Source organism: Artemia franciscana, chromosome 14 (genome assembly GCF_032884065.1).
Source record: "Artemia franciscana chromosome 14, ASM3288406v1, whole genome shotgun sequence".
In the NCBI taxonomy this organism is placed as follows: Eukaryota; Metazoa; Arthropoda; class Branchiopoda; order Anostraca; family Artemiidae; genus Artemia; species Artemia franciscana.
This window is the reverse complement of record NC_088876.1, coordinates 29,343,349-29,365,658: the sequence shown is the minus strand read 5'-3', so window position 1 is coordinate 29,365,658 and position 22,310 is coordinate 29,343,349. Positions and strand designations below refer to the sequence as shown.

The window sequence follows — 22,310 nt, the reverse complement described above, 5'->3', positions numbered from 1 at the left end:
TGCATCAATCACAAGCCATGGCACTTCGTGGGCATGGTTCCTTTCTGGGAAAGGGGGAGGAGGAGATACTGGAACTGAATGAGAGAAATTAGTGGCAAATATGGCATTTTCACAATTTGTGATGTCTGCAGGAGAATTGAGCACAGTAGCATCAGGACGTATAAGCTGGCATATTCTACGTCTTTTAGGATTAGAGCTGGAAACATACTTCCAAAACTTTCTGGGGTTCGTTATTGCACTAAGGGCTATATTTACTTCATAATCACTTATGACTTTACGTGTGAGATTTCTCAGCTTGTTATGGCGTTTCTTGAAATCAGCAAAATGATTCTCCTGTTTTGATTTCTTGTATATCCTCCATGCCTTATTCTTACTCTTAATGCCTTCTCTTACCTCTTTAGTGAGAAATGGTAATGTTGTTGTTTTCTCTGTGTATAATAGGGAAGCAAATTGCTTCTCAACTGCAAGCAAGCATGACTTAAAATTGAACCATGAATCATCCACATTATCACTAACAATCAAAGATTGTCAATCAACTTCAGACAAGTGTTCCCGGATTTTACCATAATCTGTATAAGATCTTTTTGTCATATTAGTTGGCCTAGTGGAAACCAGCATTGAAAACATAACACAATTGTGGTCACTAGAACCGATTGCAGGTAAATATTTGAGAGACGTGATTATATCAGGATCATTTGTAAATACCAAGTCAAGTGTAGTCGGGTTTTGACCATCTCTATAAAGGGTTGGTTGATCAATCAGTTGAGTGAGAGCAAGATTTGCTACAGAATTCAGAGTTGTTTGGGCATTTTAAGTTTAATTGAAAGGCAAGGCAAGTATGGTCAAGGCAATATGGTTTTGTTATTAGTTGGTATTGACCATTATTATTAATTATTATTATTATGTTATTATTATTTACTGTTATTTATTATCTAGCTTATAGGTAACCTTTGACCCTAGATATCTTTTATAACATTAACTTAGGCAAAACACATGCAAATATATATTTTTTGCTTATTCTTTTTTGGGAAAAAGTCATTGCTGAACTTGCTTAAAATAATGATATTAGGGATTTTTTATTGCTGTTTTTACTTTTCATCTGGCTTTTTTTTAGTGTAAATTGGATTTATCTCTACTCTCCTCTTTTGTTTACCCGAGAACAGCTATTAGACATATAGCCATATTATTCAATTACCAGTAGTTTTTTTGAAATTTACTGTTTTTAAATTGCCTTGTCTTCTTAATTTTTTGTAGGATGAAAAGGCAGTATAGTATTTGCTGTTATTATAAAATATAGTTTGGTAAAGTGAGGAAGTGTACTTTTAAAAATTAGATAAGGAAGTATTGATGATTATTTTAAAGTAACTTTCAGAATTTTCTTAGGGCTTCTTTCAAAAGAGTCCTTCCATACTATTACTTAATTTCCCTTTCCTATAATGTCTTGATATAGACTAGGTAATAGTTTTTTGATGACCAAATTTATGTTCTAAAATAATTTCTCATAATTCTATTTCCTGGTTTTAGAAGAGATACAAAGGATCATATTGAAAAAGAAACGTCAATCTTAACAATCTACTGTGAGCAGTGGCAAAGTGACTGTGAATAGAGTAAAAGAAGAAGTCTATAGACGACCCTGTTGCTATGGTAAGAAACAGTGTAGGCTATTTATGAAACTTAAAACTCATAAGCGGCCTAAACTTATGTTAATTTTGCTTTATTGTAGATATAAGAACATACATGCTGTAATTTCAACAGTCAGTGCAATCACTTGCCCAGAAAAAAAACGTTACATAAATTGTGAGTCTGTGACTCTTTGAAAAAGACTGTCTGGTGTTATTTAACATTTAGTAGAACTAAGTCACTGATGGGAAACAGCAACAATCAGGGACAACAAAAGAATGAAGGACATGAGAATTTAGTTAAATAAAAATTAAAAAGAAAATAGGTTGCTGATGATCATATCTGCACACAGGGGGAGGGAGATCCCAACCTCCTAGACTTTTTGAAAGGAATAAATACCAATAGAAAAGCAGGATGATTAATGGATGACTACGGAATGCATTTTTCAAGCTTTTTGAAGTTTTAGATAACCTGCTTTAAAAAATCTGAAAAGATAGTGACATAATCAAAATTTTCAGTCTCAGCCCTGAGCTTGTACTAATACTAATGAGCTCATCTAAGTACCGATTGTTGTCTCAATCTTGTAGTAGGCCTATACTGTAGTCCACACATAGTTTCACTATCGCAAATGATCATTGTTATCGGCCAACCATCTAGGGCCAAATGAAAAGTAGTTTGTCTCTAAATGGGGTGAAAGGACATTGTATGGAAGGATTTAAGGGGAATTGTAATTTCTTGGGGAGGGGCAAAGAGGGAGGCTTTAAGTAGATTGGAATGGAAGAGGAGCATGCATAACTGTGTTGGCCTCAGTTGGCTCAGATGGTACAATTGGGTTGTTAGTAATAGTAGTAGCGTTTTAGCATATTTCTAAAGCTGAAACAGATCATGGTTGGCATTCACGTTTCAGCAACAGAGAAACTCCATTCCAAAACTGGTTTTTTGATTTGAACATAGCTTTTGGGAAAGGGGGCTGGTCACCAAAACTCTGTATTGTCAATTTGCACCTGCATTACTCTGTAGTAAAGCCAAAAAAATTTGCTGGGTGTAAGTTAATCGTAGCTTCCTGGTTGAATCTGTGTTTGGTGGTCATTGGGGGGGAGGTATATACTTTCTTTTCTTTCTTTGCTTGCATGTCCAAAAAATATCTTTTTTTTATTTGTTTTGTAGAATTAAGAGAAGCACAATAAGATTGATAAGATACAAGAATTTCACAAAAAAAACTCAGACAACAAATATAAAGCTTTTATCCCCATGACTTGTTAAAAGGGGGAAATACACATACTATCCAAATACAAACAAGAAAAAGAAAGAAAGACTGGTAAATATATCAACAATCTTTAAGAATTATTGAATGTATGTAAAATACGATATGAAATTTCTGATAATGGTTCAATTTGGCTGTTTCATTAATTTTATTTATTTAATGTTATTCTTGTTTAATTGTTTTTGGTGATTTAATGTTTTTTTTGTGTGTGTTTAATGTTATTGTTGATTTTCATTGGTATTTACTCCACTATTTATCTTTATATATAAGCGGGTTATAAATAAATATATATATAATATTTCAACTATATGACTGTCTGGATTAATTTAGACTCCTTATATTATTTTAAGCTTGCGCAAATGATTGCTGTAATTACCATCAATCATCCATATAATAAAATTAAGCAGTAATACTTTTGCTCATTCTTGGTAATTAGTTGTGCTTTAGACTTACTTTATTTTCAAAATATTTTCTCTTCAATTTTATTTCCTCTTTTCTGCCTATTACCACATATAATTTTTTTGGGGTGGGGGTGGTGGAGCTCTTTTTTAAGGATCATCAAAGGAACTCCTCTTGTCAAAGAGGATTATGGAATAAAAGACACTAATTGTTAAAAAATTGAGACGGCACTTGTACGATATAGCCCCTACCTAAAAGAAACAAGGGTAGATCCAAACAAAAGGAGTTACTCAGGAATCTCCCAATGAAAGGAGAATTATGGTAAATGGTACATACAAGCTTGCTATTTTGATAATTTTAATGACCCGTTTTGGTGCTAAAAAAATGCGATTGTAGTTATAAATGATACCTATAATTAAAGCTCTTAAAATAAATGTTAAAAATTTTTATTTTGACGGTCATTACCTTTTTTGTTTTTACTTTTCTGAATAAAATCAATAAAAGCCTTGAACATAATTCTACCCTGACTAAAATTTTGAGCTTGTTCCCCTCCAGGCCGTATTTCTAGGCGTGTCCATGCAAAATATACCAACTTTGATCATTCAAAAGGGGATTTATTACAAAACATCACATTTACAGGAAAACTGAAAAATGTGATTTTTTTTCTTTGTTTTTTTTTTTGCTCTAATTAAAAACAGTTCGTTTGCAAAAGGAATATTTTACATCTGTCTAAGACATGGCGAAACGACATAAATATTTGTCCTGGTTCTCAACTATTTTTGAGTGGGGAAGGAGGATACGATGGATTTTGGTGACAGAAAAACAACTATAAATGGGTTGAGAGCCTTACAGTCTTAATGTCTTTCTACTCTTAAATACTTGATAAATGTCTTACGAGATCCACCACTAAAGGTTGAGGAAGGACGACAACTAGATAAGAGCTTTGTAACATCAGACGGTCACAACAAATCAGCAACCACAGGCTCATGAATATGTGTGACAAAAACTTACGATGTCGAGCATAATCAAGAAAAGACGCATCAAGTGGCTTGGCCGTGTAATGCGAGTCCCAGAAAAGACCCTAACAAGACTGGTCCTTACTGCAGAGCCTTCTTCCTCCTGGAAGAACAAAAACTGGGAGGTCAGTTCAAGTCATGGCAGAAAGTCGTGAAGAAGGACATCGAACCAATTGGGGGTTATAGAGATATGGATACAAGTGGGACAAGTCGTAGCTTCAATTCGTTCCTGACAGAACCTGGTCCAGCAGCTTCTTGGTGCCGAGTGGGCTAAATAGCCTGTGTCTCGTCTTAAGAAAGGAAATAAGGACTATTATGAAAAATTCATTTAAGTACCAAGCCACCTGATACCAATGGTTGTGTAGCAACAGCTTTGTAGCTGTACACGTTCCTTCTCCTTCGCAATCTGCTCAAAGTTTCTTTCTTTACTTAAAATTAAGTTAATGACTATATTTTGTTTGTTTTATGTCAGGACTAAAGTATATGCTCAAAGAATTGCCAAGCAAATGTTTCCTAATGCTGCCAAGTGAGGAGGTAAATTGATGTAATGATCAATTGTATCGTACACTTAGGAGTCTCACAGCCGACCGTTGCAGATCGTGGCAAATGCCTGACAGAAGGAAAAAATCCCAAGATCAGTAACTGATCGGTAGCGGTTGCGAGTGAAAGCGCTCATTCGCTAGTATAGGGCGTTGCCCATTTTCTGAATCACCCTTGTGTCTTCTTTTCCTTTGTAAATTACTTCCACTAAGAATTCAATGATGCAATTTTGGGATTTCCTAGATTTTGACAAAATGTGTGCATTGCAAGTATTGTGACAATGTGACGGAATATCACCTTTGCTACATCTTTTTGTATTCAATAATATGTCATGATAGTATTATTATTATTCTAATTTCAAATATTTATCGAAAGTTGGGCAATATTTCTGAAAAAAATTTCGGTATCTGAAAAATGTTATTGATTTATTGCAATTTAGGCAACTAGTGAACCAAGGATTGCAGTATAAAGTTCTCAAAATATGCAGCAAATTTACAAGATACACTGGAATGCCCAAATATCACACATCCTCTTTTGAGAATGTTTAAGTTTTCTGGAATAAAAACCTGAATTTTAGGAAATTATGAGGAAACCAGAGATATTTTGGGAGGCTACACATGACGCTTGTCCCCGAAGTGAAGCCGAAGAAGAAAAAAATGGCCAAAGCTCCACCTAAAGATTATGTTTATTTAATAGTAACTCTAAATTTCCCAGAATAAAGTGTCTTTCAAGGTGCTGATATATTTATGGATGTTTTTTTTAGGAAAATGCACCGATCGATATCCAACTGAATAAGCTCATTGATTGGCTGCAAAACAGAAGACTAATTAAACAAGGATGGCAGCAGCAAGTTCTCAAAATACGCAGCAAAATCAATAACGCTCTACAAGATATGCCGGAACACGCAGAAATTGCAAAACTTTTGTCAGGATCCTGTAAGTTTGTCCAAGTTCTTGTAGTAGTAGCAAGCCAAAAAAGGGAGACTACTCTCCTGTACTTCCGTGGTATTCCTTAAAAACAGTACCTAAGGAAGCCAAGGGAACCCGAACTTTTTTACTCACTGACTTGTGCATCTGTTGGTGCTGTGTAAAATTCTTAGCCGTAGAAAACACGGCTTAACACCTAATGGGTTATCTTATATGGAATTTAAACTGTGTTAAATGTACTATGTTTCTGTGTTGTAGTGTTAATACTTTTTTCTAACTTTTATGACAATTACTCAGAGGACACTGAAAAGCTTGACCGGCCTTGAGCTTCATAAGTTTTTTTGATAAGTTGGCAATTCTTACCCCCTTGACAGTTTTTTTTAAATGTCTTTTGAATGTCCGGTTATTATGGGCCGTGGTTCGCTCTTTAAGAGGTTGCAGCCACATCCCTAACCATCTGTAAATCATCGTTGAATTAAAAGCAAACAATATAAGTCAAAAATCATGTGTGATTAGCTTAAATCACATTTCAATTTTTGATTGTATATAAGATGTGTTAGTTTGTGTTTTGTTCTAATTTTTGAATAAACAATTCAGAAATGGCGTCGAGAGTTAAGATAAAATAAAACATCGAGGTCAGAAAAAATTAATGTCCTTTATATTACATATTTGGCAGGCGAATATGCAACTGTATGTATTAAAGGAAATATTATTTGTAGTGTCCTGTGGTGGCACATTGAGTTTGACCTTAGTTTGGTAACACGGGATCTAGAGTTCGAACCCAGCTGTAACAACACACTGCAGGCTGACACAAGGAAGACGCGGTGCTAGTCTAATACTTATATGCACATTATTTTCAGTAAATTTTCGAAGGAGAGAGTTTTGATTTTGGATAGTTAGGTGTGATGAAAATAGTGGGCAGCCCACAGTAAAGGTAACATACAGTAGTGAAAAGTCCCTATTTTCCTCATTGAAAATTTTTTACACAGATCTAAAACCAAGGTTCAGGACCCCGCCTTTGCGCATGCGCATAGACCAATGTTTCCAATGGAAAACTAAGTAGCAACTGAAACTATGGCTCTGACGTATATGATCAGAGTCTATCTATAGTTCTGACACATATGCTCAGAGTCTAATTTACATGCTATGAAGTGTGTGTCAAGTTTGGGTAAGATTTCGCTACTGGTATATACTTATGTTCTGGGTAGCAGGACTTGGCAGCATTACTACTTTGCTTATGATGTCATTAAAACAGTCTCCATATTGGTTTTTGTTCCATGTATTTGACTACGCATAGAACTTGTAATAACCTGACAAGTGGAAGTAAGTTGATGATCAGTCAAAACTCTGAATAATACATAAATATATAGATAGAAACAATTTGTAGAGTATTGTTAAAACTTGATTTTTAGTTAAAAATTTGAGTTGATCGAAACCCAGTGAACTTGACGTCATATTCTCGTGTATAATCCTAAAATGACGTCAAACGAAAAAAATAAAGCGGATAAATAACATCATTTTGAGTTCCATGACGTCATCGTGGATATAAACATACAGCCTTACCTCCCACGTTTATTTTTGTTAAAAATGGACGAAGGAGACAGACGAAAAATAAGAAAGAATCTTGTTGTTTTGGAAGAACTGTTGAAGATGGACGACCAGTTTCAGAGGTTGTCAGTGCAGAAGAAAATCTTCAGCCAAATAATGATTGATGATATCCTGCAACAGGATTCTCCAACCTTAGATTATTGTATGAAGCTGATGTGTCGTGGTCCCACAGCATTTACTCGATTTATTGATATCTTAATGGAGACAAAACAAAATGACATTGTACGTTTGCTGGAGCCTCGATACTTTGAGTGTCGAGATATAGTCAGTGATAGTGTCTGTCCCCGCCCACTGATGGGCGGGACAAGGATGTTTGCCCGCCCAAAGTATGTTTGCAATCGGTGAAATAGTGTTTTGCAGATTTACACACTACAAAAGCTGGCCCGTGAAGATACTAAGAGCTATACCAATTAAGGACGGTCAAGTTAAGTACCAGGTACTTTGCTACGAAGGTAAAAAAAAGAACTCGGAATTGTTACTGCTGGGTCCCTCTCATTTTGGGGTGAGTTTCAAAACGGTTTTGTTGGCAAAAATAGTGCTGGGTGAAAGAAAAAAATTAAAAGGAACAGGCCTCTTTATTTCTGAGTCTTTGACTAAAGTGAGGCTAGACCTCCTCAATGCTACTAAAGATAAAGTTGGAAATCGGAATGTTGGACAGTAGACGGAAAAATCATGGCCAAAATCGGGTCAACTACAAAGCAAATGTCGGTGAGATAATTGCATTGCCCGATCCTTCTCATCCAGTAATGTAACAAGACAGGGACTAATTGCAATGGGTCAGTGATTAATTAATTAGTTCATTTATTGCGTTATACAGATGAATCGACTAGAACAGTTTGAAAAAAATCCCCTGTGCCTAGATTATCTGATAAACACATCGCTAGGTGAAGATGACAAAGAACAGATTGAATAGTTGGTATATATTATATCATGCAGATATGTAAGTGAATGCTCGAAAAAGGTAAATAAGTCGGACTTAAGGGTTTGGTCACTTAAATTGTCAGTCATTACAGACAGCATATGATGAAATATCTGAAGTTGTTAGTAGAAATAATCAAATTGATGTTCTAGCGCTGACAGAAACGTTCCTTACAGAGAGTATAGATAAGAAAATGCGTGATATTACGGGTTTCTCGTTAGAAGTATTAAACCGTGAAAAGCTAGGGAAAGGTGGCCTAGCATATTATGTGCGACAAGGACTTGATTATTCGCTAATACCTGATTTTAATGTTCGTGTTGAAGGAATATTTGAGTCATTCTGTCTCAAGGTAAAATTAAATCATCAGGAAATTCTAATGGTGTTGGTACATTATAGCTCCTCAGGTGATACGGAAATATTTATGGATGAACTAGAAAAGCTTTTGTCAAAGTTGAAGTGTCATCGGTACCCGGTAATAATGCTTGGGGATTTTAACATGGATCTACTATCGTTACAAAATAACAAAAATCTGTTATTTCTTCAAAACTGTATGTCATATGGTTACCTGCCTATAGTCCAAATATCCACAAGGGTAACCCCAATGTCCGCGACTCTGATTGATAATATATTTGTATCTCACCAAAATATTGTTAGAAAGTTCGTAGAAGTGCTATTATTTCAAACATCAGATCATTTTGCTACTTTCACTGATGTAGTGATGGGTAAAAGTAAGATAAAGTCAGAACCGAAATACAGGCTTAATCGTTGAGATGAGTCAGAAAAAAATATTGCGGATCTAGTATTAAGCTTAAATAGTATTCAGTGGGAAGAATTTTTTCAAGCCCACGTTGATTCGGATTCAGCGTATTCAGGATTTATTGATTTAATTACTAGCAGTCATAATTGTCACTGTCCTCTGATGAAAGAGAAACAGCGTAAACATTTGCCCTGATAACCATGGATAACACGGGGACTTCTCGTTTCTGTTAACAACTGCAAAATTCTTCATAAACAATATTTAAATGATCCGTCTGAAGAGAATTTTCACCGGTTTAAAGAATATAGAAATGAGTTAAACCAGCTAAAAAGAAATATATTTATATAGAAATACTAGCTGTTGGGGTGGAGCTTCGCGCCACCCCAACACCTAGTTGGTGGGGTGCTTCGCCACCCCCCCCCCCCCAAGCCCTCCCGCGCGCGTAAGTCGTTACGCGCCATATTAGTTACGCGCCATTGTAGTTGTGTCCCTGTGTCCCACCTGTGAATATATATATATATATATATATATATATATATATATATATATATATATATATATACATATATATATATACTAGTTGGTGGGGGCGCTTCGCGCCCCCCCCAAGCCCCCCCGCGCGCGTAAGTCGTTACGCGCCATAATAGTTACGCGCCATTGTAGTTGTGTCCCTATGTCCCACCTGTGAATATAGATATATATATATATATATGGTTTTAACTACGTAAAACTTGCGAATATACAACATTCTTTGCTGTCCCATTGTCTTTGCATGTAAATAGATTGTCAGGTTATCCCCCTGTTTCCCCCGGTGTCCCCGTTGTAGTTGTGTCCCTGTGTCCCGGTCGTCATTTATATTCCCTGTGTCCCGGGTCCCGGTCATCATTTGTATCCCGGTGTCCCGGTCTGTATATACATTCGTTTTTTAGTTTTGTTTTTCTCCTTTATTTTTTTCCTTTTTTTTCTTTTTTAGTTTATTTAGATTTTTAGATTTTTTAGTTTTTTTATTAGTTTTTAGTTTTTTTTTCTTTTTAGTTTTTTTGTAGTTTTTACCTTCTTTTTAGTTTTGTTAATTTTTTTTTTTACTTGTGTCCTGGTCGTCATTTATACTCCCTGTGTCCCGGTGCTTTGTTGATTGCTAATCGAACATTCCTTTTGTCCTGGTCGCTTTCTCTTTGAGTGTCGTCATTTATTTTTTTCTTTTTTAGTTCTTTTAGTTTTTACCTTTTTTAGTTTTTTTTTAGTTTTTAGTTTTTTTAGTTTTTTACCTTTTTTTAGTTTTTTTAGTTTTTTAGCTTTTTTATTTTTTTTATTAGTTTTTAGTTTTTTTGTAGTTTTTGCCTTTTTTTTTAGTTTTTTGTCCTGGTCGCTTTCTCTTTGAGTGTCGTCATTTATTAGTTTTTTCCTTTTTTTTTTAGTTTTTTATTGGTTTTTACCTTTATTTTAGCTTATTTTTCAGTTTTTTCCTTTTTTTTAGTTTTTTTTTATTTTTTATTTTTTTTAGTTTTTTACCTTTTTTTAGTTTTTTTAGTTTTTTTAGTTTTTTAGCTTTTTTACTTTTTTTATTAGTTTTTAGTTTTTTTTTGTAGTTTTTGCCTTTTTTTAGTTTTTTCAGTTTTTTTTTTAGTTTTTTATTGGTTTTTACCTTTATAGTTTTTTTAGTTTTTTAGCTTTTTTATTTTTTTTATTAGTTTTTAGTTTTTTTTGTAGTTTTTGCCTTTTTTTAGTTTTTTCAGTTTTGATGTCACCTAATCCAGTTTTTTCAGGTGACGTCACCTGACACATCCATCCACACATCCATCCATCCATCCATCCACAGACAACTTATTTTTATATATATAGATATATATATATATATATATATATATATATATATATATATATATATATATATATATATATATATATATATATATATATATATATATTATATGTTTTTAACTACGTAAAAATTGCGAATATACAACATTCCTCGCTGTCCCAATGTCTGTGCATATAAATAGATTGTCAGGTTTACCGACTCTTGAACATGCAACATATAATTGTCCATGGGAAAAACAATCCGTATTCAGATCTATACCTCATGATTCTAATGATTGCCCTTGAGCTTTGTTGATGGTGATTGCTAATCGAACATTCCCCTGTGTCCCCGTCATCATTTATATATCCCCCTGTTCCCCCCGGCGTCCCCGTTGTAGCTGTGTCCCTGTGTCCTGGTCGTCATTTATATTCTCTGTGTCCCGGTCGTAATTTGTGTCCCGGTGTCCCAGTCTGTAATTTCTCTTTGAGTGTCCCGGTCGTCATTTATATTCCCTGTGTCCCGGTCGTCTTTTGTGTCCCGGTGTCCCGGTTTGTATATACATTCGTTTTTGAATTGGTATATGATGAAATGATTTTTTTGGTTTTTTTTTCTTTTTAGTTTTTTTTGGTTTTTACCTTTTTTTTAGCTTTTTTTTATTTATTTTTTTAGTTTTCTTTTTCTCCTTTATTTTTCAGTTTTTTTCTTTTTTTTTCTTTTTTAGTTTTAAGTTTTTTACCTTTTTTTATTTTTTTTTTAGTTTTTTTAGTTTTTCAGTTTTTTTTATTAGTTTTTAGTTTTTACCTTTTTTAGGTTTTTTTTACCTTTTTTTAGTTTTTGTTTAGTTTTTTAGCTTTTTTAGGTTTTTTTAGTTTTTTTTCTTTTTATTTTTTTTGTAGTTTTTACCTTTTTTAGTTTTTTTTCTTCTTTTGTATTAATGCTAGGCTCGAAACTGGAACCTCTTGAACCTAGAACCTGGAACATAACGCCTTACCAACTCAGCTAATTCTGCTTGAATACATTCGTTTTTGAATTGGTGTATGTTAAATAATTCAGACGTTATATGAAGACATATAATGACGTCATATACTAAGCATCGTCATAACAAACATGACGACAACTAACTTCATGACGACATACAGCTCAATCCTTATAATGACGTCACTTGACAGACAGACAGACAACTTATTTTTAAATATATAGATTATTTTTATATATATAGATATAGAATATATTTTCAGAATAGTTTTAAAAATGCGAATGGGAACCCCAGGAAAACTTGGCAAATAATTAATTAGGCCATCGATCCAAATAAATAGGGAAAAATACATCATATAAAAGAACTAGTTAGTGAAAAAGAATCAGTAAAATCATACCGGAAGAAATTTCAGGTGTTCTTGGTTCATTTTTTGTAAATATGGGACAAAAAATAAAAGATAAACTGTCAAATGCAAAATCAAAAAGAAAACTAGTGACAATTGCAACACCTCCAAAACCAAAGAAACAAGAGACATTGGCGGAAATGCAAAAAATTCCATTTGTTACATGCGATGAAGTAAAAAATGCATTTGTGAAATTAAAGGGACAAGGTCAACGGGCCTAGATGGACTTTCTTTGCAACTAATAAGAAAAATACAACCAGCAATCATTGAGCCTCTTACGGTCCTTATAAACAGAAGCCTTGACGAAGGTATTTTCCCTACTAAACTAAAAGAATCCAAATTAATACCACTTTTTAAAGGAGGAGACCCAACAGTAATTGATAACTATCGACCAATCAGCTTACTTCCAATTTTTTTCGAAAATATATGAAAAGCTTGCTGCAAAAAGACTGTATGAATACTTTGAAGCTAATAAAATTCTTTCTGATAAGCAATATGGATTTCAGAAAAACAGATCCACTAAACTCGCAATTACGGATCTTATAATGAATATAAAAGTAGCGCAAGATGATGGTTTATATTCTCTGGCGATTTTTTCTAGATTTAACAAAAGCTTTTGATTGAGTTGATTTTGACATCCTTCTTGAAACATTAGAATGATATGGGATAAAGTCGACGGTTCTTGATTGGATTCGGTCATATTTAGCAAATAGACGTTGTAAAATACTTGCTAATGGTATCTTATCAGATTCGTTCAATGTAACTTGTGGGGTGCCACAGGGATCAGTTCTTGGACCATTACTTTTTTAATTTATGTGAATGAACTTTCGGCTGATATCCCCTTTGCATATATGATAAATTTTGCGGACGACACAGTAATCTTTCTAACACATAAAAACCGTGAGCAACTAATTGGAAACGCTGAAGTTTGCCTCCAGGCAGCAACTAAATTCTTTGATGAGCGGCTGCTTTCCCTTAATACAAAAAAGACGAAGTATATCATTTTTAAACATGGAAATGACCCAGTTTACGACAGCAAGATAAATACGGCAGACCACAAAGAAATTGAACGAGTTGACCACATTAAATATTTAGGTATAATAATTGATGAAAAGCTGGATTGGGCAATCCACGTTAAATTTCTTTGTATGAAGCTGTCAAGAGCTGTTGGTATTCTCCATATACTGAAATTTATTTTTTCCCATAAAATAATACTGATCCTATATTTCAGTCTATTCCACTCATATCTTTTATATGGAACAAGCATTTGGAGTTCAAGTTTTAAGTCAGAATGGAAGCAAGTTCAAATTCTTCAGAATAAAGCTATACGGGCAATTTGCAAGCTTGAGCCTCGTCAGAATGTGAAAGCATTTTTAATATAACTTAAGATATTAAATGTAGCTCGACTTCGAGAAAAGAAGATTGCCGAAACTTTATATATAGTAAGCGAAAATACCGCACCTGCGCCGTTTCAGTCGGCTTTTCGAAGCCGACATGATACTTCGGCTCCCAACATGATACTTGACATGTATCGCAACTAGTTACAGAAACGAGACGTCTCACGTCATCTGGTTTTTCAATCAAATTTACCGAACCGAAAATATGGAATTATTTGCCAAATACTTTGAGAAATGCTAATAGCCTACCAGAGCTCAAAAGTAAGATTAAAAGCTTCTTATTGGAAAATATTGAATTAGATCCTAATTTCTTGTACCGATAGTTCTTTATGTTTTGTTTTATTAGTTTACGTTTGTTTTCTTTTCTTTTCCCTTCTTCTTTTCTTTTCTTGATGATTGAATGAATTCTGTCACCCGTTACGGGCAGTGCTCTCTTAGGGTGTGGTTACTTTACAGTGTGTGATTTGTTTTTTGTTAGTAAACAAGTTGAATTGAAGAAAAAAAAAAGATAAACGAAGGTTCATTGGATCTGATGCTTCGGGAGTTTTGTACTTGGAGTTTAAAAGTACCGGACTAAATTCCTACCAAAAAATTAGTTGTAACGGAGTGCTATTTATTGAAACTGAAAAGTTATGGTTTTCTCCAAGTTCTCAAACCTGTGGCCTCAAACTTATTTAGAATGCTGATTTCGATTTCTTGTCCTGTTCTTCAAAAATAAGACCAGATCTTGGTGGAACCGTCCACAAAGTGGTAGAGTTTCCCAAAGGGAGTGTTCTTCTATTACAACCTGATTTTCCGTTGAAGTAAATCCCTCGGACATTATAATAGAAATGATTCAATTATCGAAAATCTGAAATAAAAAAAAAATGTTAAACTTCCTGTCTTCGGGATCTTTGAAGTTGATGAAGTCCAAATAGTGCCAGGTGAGGTTTCTGCAGAAATAATACAAAAACTCGTAGATAATGCAACAAGATTGATACCTTCACTAGCCAGAAAATTGCACTCATCCTGAGGAAGATCTACTATCTGCTTCAGCCTGCTGCTTTCTTACCATGTAGGTCGGCTCTTTCTGCTGGAAAGAAGTAAATAGAAAGACGTCGATTTCCGACGATAGTATTCCTCTCCCTACAATCAAAAGAAAGGAAAAAGACCAGTTTAGTGAATACGAGAACGAGTTCAATTGAGAGAATATCAGAAATTTTTGGGCTGTTTTTTGGACGCTCGAATGTCTTAGTTCGTTCAGCGGAACAACATAACGAATGGCTTGCCCCCAACCGTCCATTGCACTTCCTTGCTAAAGGGACATGAAAAGGAGATCAGTACCGCCTGTTTGGAGATTCTAGTGCTGCTTCTCTATACCAATAATTGGATATCCAGATTTTGGACTAAGAACGTCCGGATTTAGAAACTTATTAATAAATGTTTAATTGATGTTGTCCTTCTGGATCATAATTCTCTTTACTTGAAGCTTCTTAACTTGAAAGTATAGTCGTTGTGATGCTGGTGATTTATACTAATCTAGAGTTTTCCATTTATATATTTTTTTTCTCCAGTATCCACCTACAATTATTTTTTCCATTCCATAATAAACAATATAGGCCGTAATTTATACTAATTCATTTATTACTGTCGCATGGATACATTTAGTGGTGATAGAAATTCTTAATAGCGTTAAAGATCAGTTTGTCTAAGGCTGTGGGAATCAGGGAATTGTCTAAAGCTTTGGATTTTAATAATCAACCTGAGGGCGCATTTAAAGGGCGCATCTTGCTTCCGTTTACTAGGATTTCTTTCTTAAAATTAATTTTTAATTTAGTTATTAATTTGATTTTCTAATTTCTTAGGTTTAATTAAGTTTAATTAATTAGGATTAATCTCCCTTTTGAGTGTTTTTGGGCTCACTTATTTAAGTTTGAGAGATTGTGCTAGTATCTTGGAATACTATGGGAGATTTGCGAAGTTACTCACAAGCTTACTCAGTTTTACTTTATGACTTAGCCAAGCTGATTGTGTTTGTTGGCTTTCCTTGTTTTAGAAATACTCAGAAATAAGAAAATCTGTCTAGGGATGCACTGTCTTTTCTGTAGAAAAATAAAAACAGCTTATCATTCACTCGTGTACGTTCTTAAAAAACTGGAAGAAAGCCATGTGTCTATCCAGCCTTTTATGTATGTTTTCCTTTGTATTTAGACCTTGACCTTTACCATGCCAAACGAATCGTAGAAGTACTGAGAGATACTGAAGCTAATACGAAAAATATCTTTGGATGGTATGGATCCCAACGAATGAAAGACTGGCAAGAGATTGTTCAGCTTTATGAAAAAGATAATGTTTATTTAGCAGAAGAAGCGCAGACTCTTGTTCGGTGCCTGACCTATGAAATTCCAGCTGCAACAAGACAAATCGCCAAACTGCAGCAGCTAGAAGAGGTGAGCAATTCAATGTGGTTTATTCGTATGAATAATATTGTGTTTGTTCCTTTGTTTGTAACTAAACTGTCTCAGGGGGAGGAGGGAGTCATAATCCCCTCCTATGTTAGTCTGAAGAACAAGTTCTCTAGACTAAATTGAACGATCTTAACCTAGTAAAATTGGTGCCAGTAAAGAATATAAAAATGATTTAGTTCCTATACACAAAGGGATTTGTGCCCAGAAGAACTATAAAAGGAAAGCAAGTGTACTCTTAATACTGTCCAAATCCAATTTATGCTACTATCAAATAACCCGATCATGCTTCATCGGTGGTGCAGTATGAAGGTTACCTCGGGCTAGAATGACCACATGGTCGCTGGCGGTACATGATCATTCAGTTCAAAAGAGCTAGGACGGGTATGAAGAAGCATATCAAGGCGAGGTAAACTACTGGGGCCCAGGCTGGGAGCAAGTTTCCCAAGTTCATAGGACATAGACGGATCCTGCAAGTCACATCTCTTCTGATCGGTGATTTTACTGCTAAGTCATATTTTCTGATGAATAATAAAATAGCTATGTAGAACGATGACAGCTTTGGAGAACTTTCCTCTGATGAAATCAAAAGGGGCTTTAAGGTAGCTGCTTATTCAAAAATGTATAACATATTGTATAATAATGGAAAACTTTTTGGGATGTTCACTTTGACTCACAGCACCTCTTTGTGCTCAGAATCTGGGAAATTTAGGCTAGTATATGGAACATGGTTCTGGTGGTAAACAGCAACATCCCCTCCACCATTGGTTGCCCACATCTTGGTGCTTCTGATCATCTCTGGGGAATGTGTTACCTCATTATTGAGGATCTCTGGTAACCTCACTATTCAGTATCACATGGTTCAGACAGTTTGGGCAGTCCAAATTTTGACTTGACAGCTCAGAGTAGTTATGCTGTGCTTTTTTTCTATTAGTGTTTTGTTCTATTAAAATGGCAGGACGTTAGGCGTTTTCCTAGAGCTTCATGGGAAGGTTTAAAGAGGGAGGCCTTAGAATAAATTGGGTTGGAGGAGGAACTTGCGTAGCTGTGCTGGCCTCAGGTGGCTTGGTGCTGTGGTGAGTTATTAGTAGTTGTAGTAGTAGCTGTGGGCTACTGTAAACAGATCCATCTTCGTTTTCTGGGAATGAGCCAGAAGTCGCTTACAAGAATCATCCGGACTGAGGCTTATTTACTTTTGATTTGGGAACTATGTTAAAAAAAAAGGTTTGCAGGATGTTAGCCAAGCAAAGCTATTAAGTTACTCCAAGGGTCAGTGTATTTTCCGGATGAGGAAGTACCTTAAACTCACCCTTAGTAATTGAGGTAGTGCCCCAGTATAGGTAATGCATATGCCGTGTTTGGAGTAGCATTTTAATAGCAGATGACACCTATCGATTTTTTGGGTATTTCGATAACTGAGATACGCATAGTGTCTTTTGGTTTACGCCTATCCACTAGTCCCTAGTCGACGTTCAAAGTTCTTTTGACCCCTGAGCATTTTATGAAATTTAAAAATCAATTCTTTAAGCCGTTCCTGAACTGTTGCAGATTTTTCTTGTTTCTTCTTCTTTACTAGCCTTGATACACACCGTCGTTCGCTTTGTATCACTAATCCACAGTGAATAGATTTTTAGTTCTCCTGGTGGCATTGGTGCAAAAACCTTTAACGAAACAAAATTTTAGGCCCCCACCTCACCGCCCCTAAATTCAAAATTTGAAGTCTCCTGTCCTCCCTCCTCCCAATATTCTGAAGACTTCAACTTGATACCACCCCTAAGCCCTTCCGGAGATAGTTCATTTATAGTATCTGGGCTCATATAATTTCTTTGGATCTACTTTTCTGCGCTCCACCTAATTCAAAATTCAAGGTCTACTTGGTCTCTAATTCTTCTTAAACTTGGTCCCCAAGCTACAGCTGAGATAATACTTATCAGCTATTTTGATATGATGGGAACTACAGAAGATATACCGAATCTTTTAATTTACATTACTACTTTACAGAATATAGATTCTAGCCCCACCTTATGCTGCCAAAAGTTTTGAGCGGACTAGAGGCGAACATTTTTATTGTTAAAGTATTTTTTTTTTTTTTTTTTTTTTTTTGAGAAGTTATGACTCTGGACTGGTAATCGGGGACTAATTTCAGTTTTGCACCGCTATAAAATTCAAACTAGCGCAGAGTTGACTTTTAATATTTTTGTATTGATGAACAGTTTTATAGCTTTCATACAGGTAAAGCTATTCTAAAGCATATCTCAAAAACAAATCACTTTAGAGTATGCGTACACGCGTACTATGTCAGATGATACTGTAGGAGGGACAGAAAAATGGGCCTATTGTCTGATGCCTCGGATGCAAACTTTGTTTATTTATTAATTGTCTTCAGTAAGGTTTTCTTGCTCCTGCGTAGCTGATTGAAGAAAACTTATATACGGTTTTCCAAACCTGCGTCAGAGAAAACTTGTTTTTTGGCGCCCATTTAGCCAAATACATTTTTATGTTTGGTTTCCCTCGGCACAGAGAGTTCGACTTTAGTTATCAAAATGATCGAGGACTTTTTTTGGACTGTTTCTGAACCCCCTTCTTAATACCCTTGCCCCTCCCGATAAAAATGTATGGTCCCCTTATCCCAGGCAACGAGCTCATACAGGTTTAAATTCAAGCCGTTTTAATGATATAAATTCAGGAACTCTTTTTCAGGGGAGTCGGCATTTTTCTTTCGGTTTCTTCTTACTCATTGGGTCCTCTTGGCCCAGCAAGTTAAGGCTATATATCTTTAATCAATGGGGAAAATTTTTTGTTTTCATTTTCGGGGAACCAAGCTCAAACCAGTTTTTTAAATATTTTTTTTTCTCTTGGCTTGGGAACTTTTGGCTGCAAGTTTAAAACTAACCAGGGGACAATAAGGTTCATGTTCAATTTTTGTGCTCTCTAACACTCCGCTTCTCCAAATAAAATTGTGTGATCCTCTTAGTCCATGCAATGATCGGAAAATTTCAAGCCAATATAAAAAATAAATTGTTGCTTTTTTGGGTGTTTTTTTTGTTTTTATTTATTTTTTTGAAGTCCCCTTGGTCAAAGGATTTTCAGGTTGGAGTTCCAAGCCAATTGAAAAAATAAATAACTGGCCCTAGTTTTCGGGGGGCATGGCCTCTGACTTAAATAATGTAAATAATGACGAAGACCAAACTGCCTTTCCATAATACAAAGACAGATGAGAGAATAATGAGGACTTTTGTTCCCAAGACAGTGAAGGAACAAAACCTTTTTTAATATTTTCAAATTCCAACTTAATTTTTTAGTCCATGATAGCTTTCTTGGCACACAAACGTATGGTTAGAAGTTTCAATCTTTTTGGAATAGAAAAGTTTCTAGGCCCTGTTTTTGAAGAAAAAAATTCTCTATTTTTTTGTGCATCGGGGTTCTCTTGGTCCAAAAATGAATGGACATAGATTTTGAGGCGGTCATACGTTAAAGTTAGATATAGACTACTGTTGCATCGTGAAGAGGGTAAACTAGGCTAATCAGAACTTCGAAGAGAAACCTTGTTGAACCCCAGAAAACTCCGACCCTTACTTTTACGTCCCCCAAAGTGTGACAGAGCATCGATAGCCCCTACCTCTAGACTTTTTATGACAACGTTTAATAAATTTAATGTTTAAGGATAAGTTTAACAGAGATGAATAATTATTTGTATTTTGCTTGATTTAGGACTTTGACCGAAAAGAAGTTGAATGTACCAAAAATGCGCAAAGGCAAAGAGACACGTTTTTCAAAATGTGCAGAGATTTCGGTTTGAAAGGGGAGCAACTACAAGCCGAATTTACGTGTCTAGTTGAAGAGCTTCCAAAATTATACGAAGATGTCGCTACTGCAGCAAAAGGACTAGATGGGGTGGTAAACTTCTATGAAGATTATTTGAAAACTGTTCTTAAATTAGAAAATATATCTGACAATCTGGCAGTGCTTCGACATATTGTAGGTAAGTTGAAAGCTGAAAAAAATCGGATGAGACAACCCTGGGCTACTCAGCTATGTTTTTGGTCCCGATGGAAAGCAGCTTCGGGTAGATTGGATGTTGCTAAAAGAGAAGTATTCAAGTCGAAGTGGTTCCTTCTGTCTGTATAAACAAAAAATTGAAAACGTTTCGATTTTAACTGGTGTGTTTTTCAACTGATCTGTTAAAATATTCTAACGGGGCTGTTAACCGTCATGACACATGAACTTGCAGCAAAAAGTGGATTAAATGAAAACCGCAACTGCAGCTGCAAACTGCAACTGAAAACTGCAAAAGCAGCCGTTTTTGCTTCAGCAGAAAGCTTCAGCGGAAAATAGTGCTAATAAAGTAAATAATGTATGGAGCAAAACGAGGAAGAAAATGGAAATAAATGATTATAATGAACTATATTTAATATAAATATATTTTTTTTTCCTTTTATTTCCCTTGGTTCCCTCAATAATTTTTATGAGATTCCGCAAAAGCTGTAGTCGATCAATATAACGTGTTAGACACGCTGGAATGATACGTTTTCTTATCGCTCTGTTTTTGTCGAAACATTCTTGAGCTTTGGGAGGGAACATTTGCTTCCCCTGGAAGGATTTTTGAAAGAGGGGTCTCTCAAGAACCCTGAGATGGTACTCAGGATTACGATTGTTTGAAAATCTATGTCCTCGTCAAAAGTTTAATTTCGTTTTTTACCAAAACAAAGACACAAATCTCTAGTTATAAAACAGTGTTTAATTATAATAATAGGTAATGATTAGTTTTGTGACTGTGGAGGCTTGAAAAAAAATATTAACAGTAAAAGAGGAAAAGATAGAAGACAAAAAAGAAAGAAAAATGAATATAGTAGTTAAACAAACTAATATATAATTAGTGAGAAAAATGGTTGCTTTACACAATATTAGAGTGCCAAAGAGAGAAGTGTTGAAAGGGACAAAAAGGACTAGGACTTAATGAATATTTCAACGTCTGAGTCAAAGTTACATCTCTTATTGTGTTTTGCTTGAGTAAGTGAGCCACTTTTCTGGGTATCACTTGTTGTTATTGTAACCCCAAGGAGTTTTTACCTTTTGGAGTAAATTTCCTTCAGAGTGTGTGTACCAAAAGAGGGAACAGATAAATTTAGCGTTAAAATGCTTAGTTTAACAGAATTGACGAAGTGTTTCCTTTAAGGGAATCGTTCGTGACACTAAATAATTTCTAAAGAGCAACTGTTGATATTTTTTTTTCTTTTACAAACTGCCATATACAAACCTCTCTGTCATTTGCAAACTGTCATGTACAAGAAAAATCTTGATCCCCTTGTTTACCAAGGGGAAATGCAAACTGTCATGATTTCAACTGTCGTCTGTCATTATGAATGCAAATTGTCGCGTACAAGAAAAATCTTGATCCCCAGTTTACCACGATGGAAATGCAAACTGTCATGAATTCAACTGTCATCTGTCATTATGAATGCAAATTGTCGTGTACAAGAAGTCTTGATCCTCTCGTTCACCATGATGGAAATGCAATCTGTCATAAATTCAACTATCATCTGTCATTATGCATGCAAACTGTCATGAAAAGTCTTGACCCTCTCGTTAATCTTGATAGAAATCTCATGTACAAACATTTCGTCTTGACAATGTCATGTCAATAATCATGATTGCAACTGGCATGTACAAAGTGTTCTGTACAACAAAAATCGGAATCTCTTGCTAATCATGGTAAAAATAATAATCATGTTAAACTATATTGTAGAATTTGATTATACACAGGCGAAGAACGAGAACAGCTATTTCTATGTTTTAGTCCTGGTGCCAAAACTTGGGGCTATAGCGTGGCTCGTAAGCCAAGTTAAAACTGGAACTTTCAGAGAGAGTGAAGCCTTACATAGTTGATTTCAACACAAGAATATACGCCAAGTGGAGCCAAGAATTGCGAAGATGTGTTTTTCGCAAAGGAATAGTGATTTTTAAAAAACAACCATCAACCATTTTCAGTCGCTGCCCATATGACACAGAAACATATAACCAATCATGGTGCATCTAAAAAGGGTGGCTCTGCCCCACCCCATTAAGGTTTTTACTGATTGATGATCGATACTGATGACACTTGGCCGACCCTGCCTGAAAATGGCAAGTTAAGATATGACTTAGTAATTCCGTACCCAGTAAACAATATACTATTTATATTAGGCTAAGTTTTATCCCTTTTTGGATAAGAAAAATTAAAGGGTGTCCAGAATTAGGAAA

The 22,310-nt window shown here is 35.1% G+C and overlaps 1 protein-coding gene across 2 annotated transcripts in view; it reads left to right on the top strand.

The window, feature by feature from the left end:
* Window positions 1–22,310, top strand: part of LOC136035548 (CDK5 regulatory subunit-associated protein 3-like) — a 48,222-nt gene that overhangs the window by 5,439 nt on the left and 20,473 nt on the right. For both annotated transcript variants that reach the window (XM_065717406.1, XM_065717407.1), the window contains exons 2-5: window positions 1,525–1,644; window positions 5,603–5,774; window positions 15,817–16,055; window positions 19,782–20,052. In XM_065717406.1, the coding sequence (XP_065573478.1) occupies window positions 1,642–1,644; window positions 5,603–5,774; window positions 15,817–16,055; window positions 19,782–20,052 (685 nt within the window). In that variant the 5' untranslated portion in view covers window positions 1,525–1,641. The remainder of the gene's footprint in view (window positions 1–1,524; window positions 1,645–5,602; window positions 5,775–15,816; window positions 16,056–19,781; window positions 20,053–22,310) is intronic.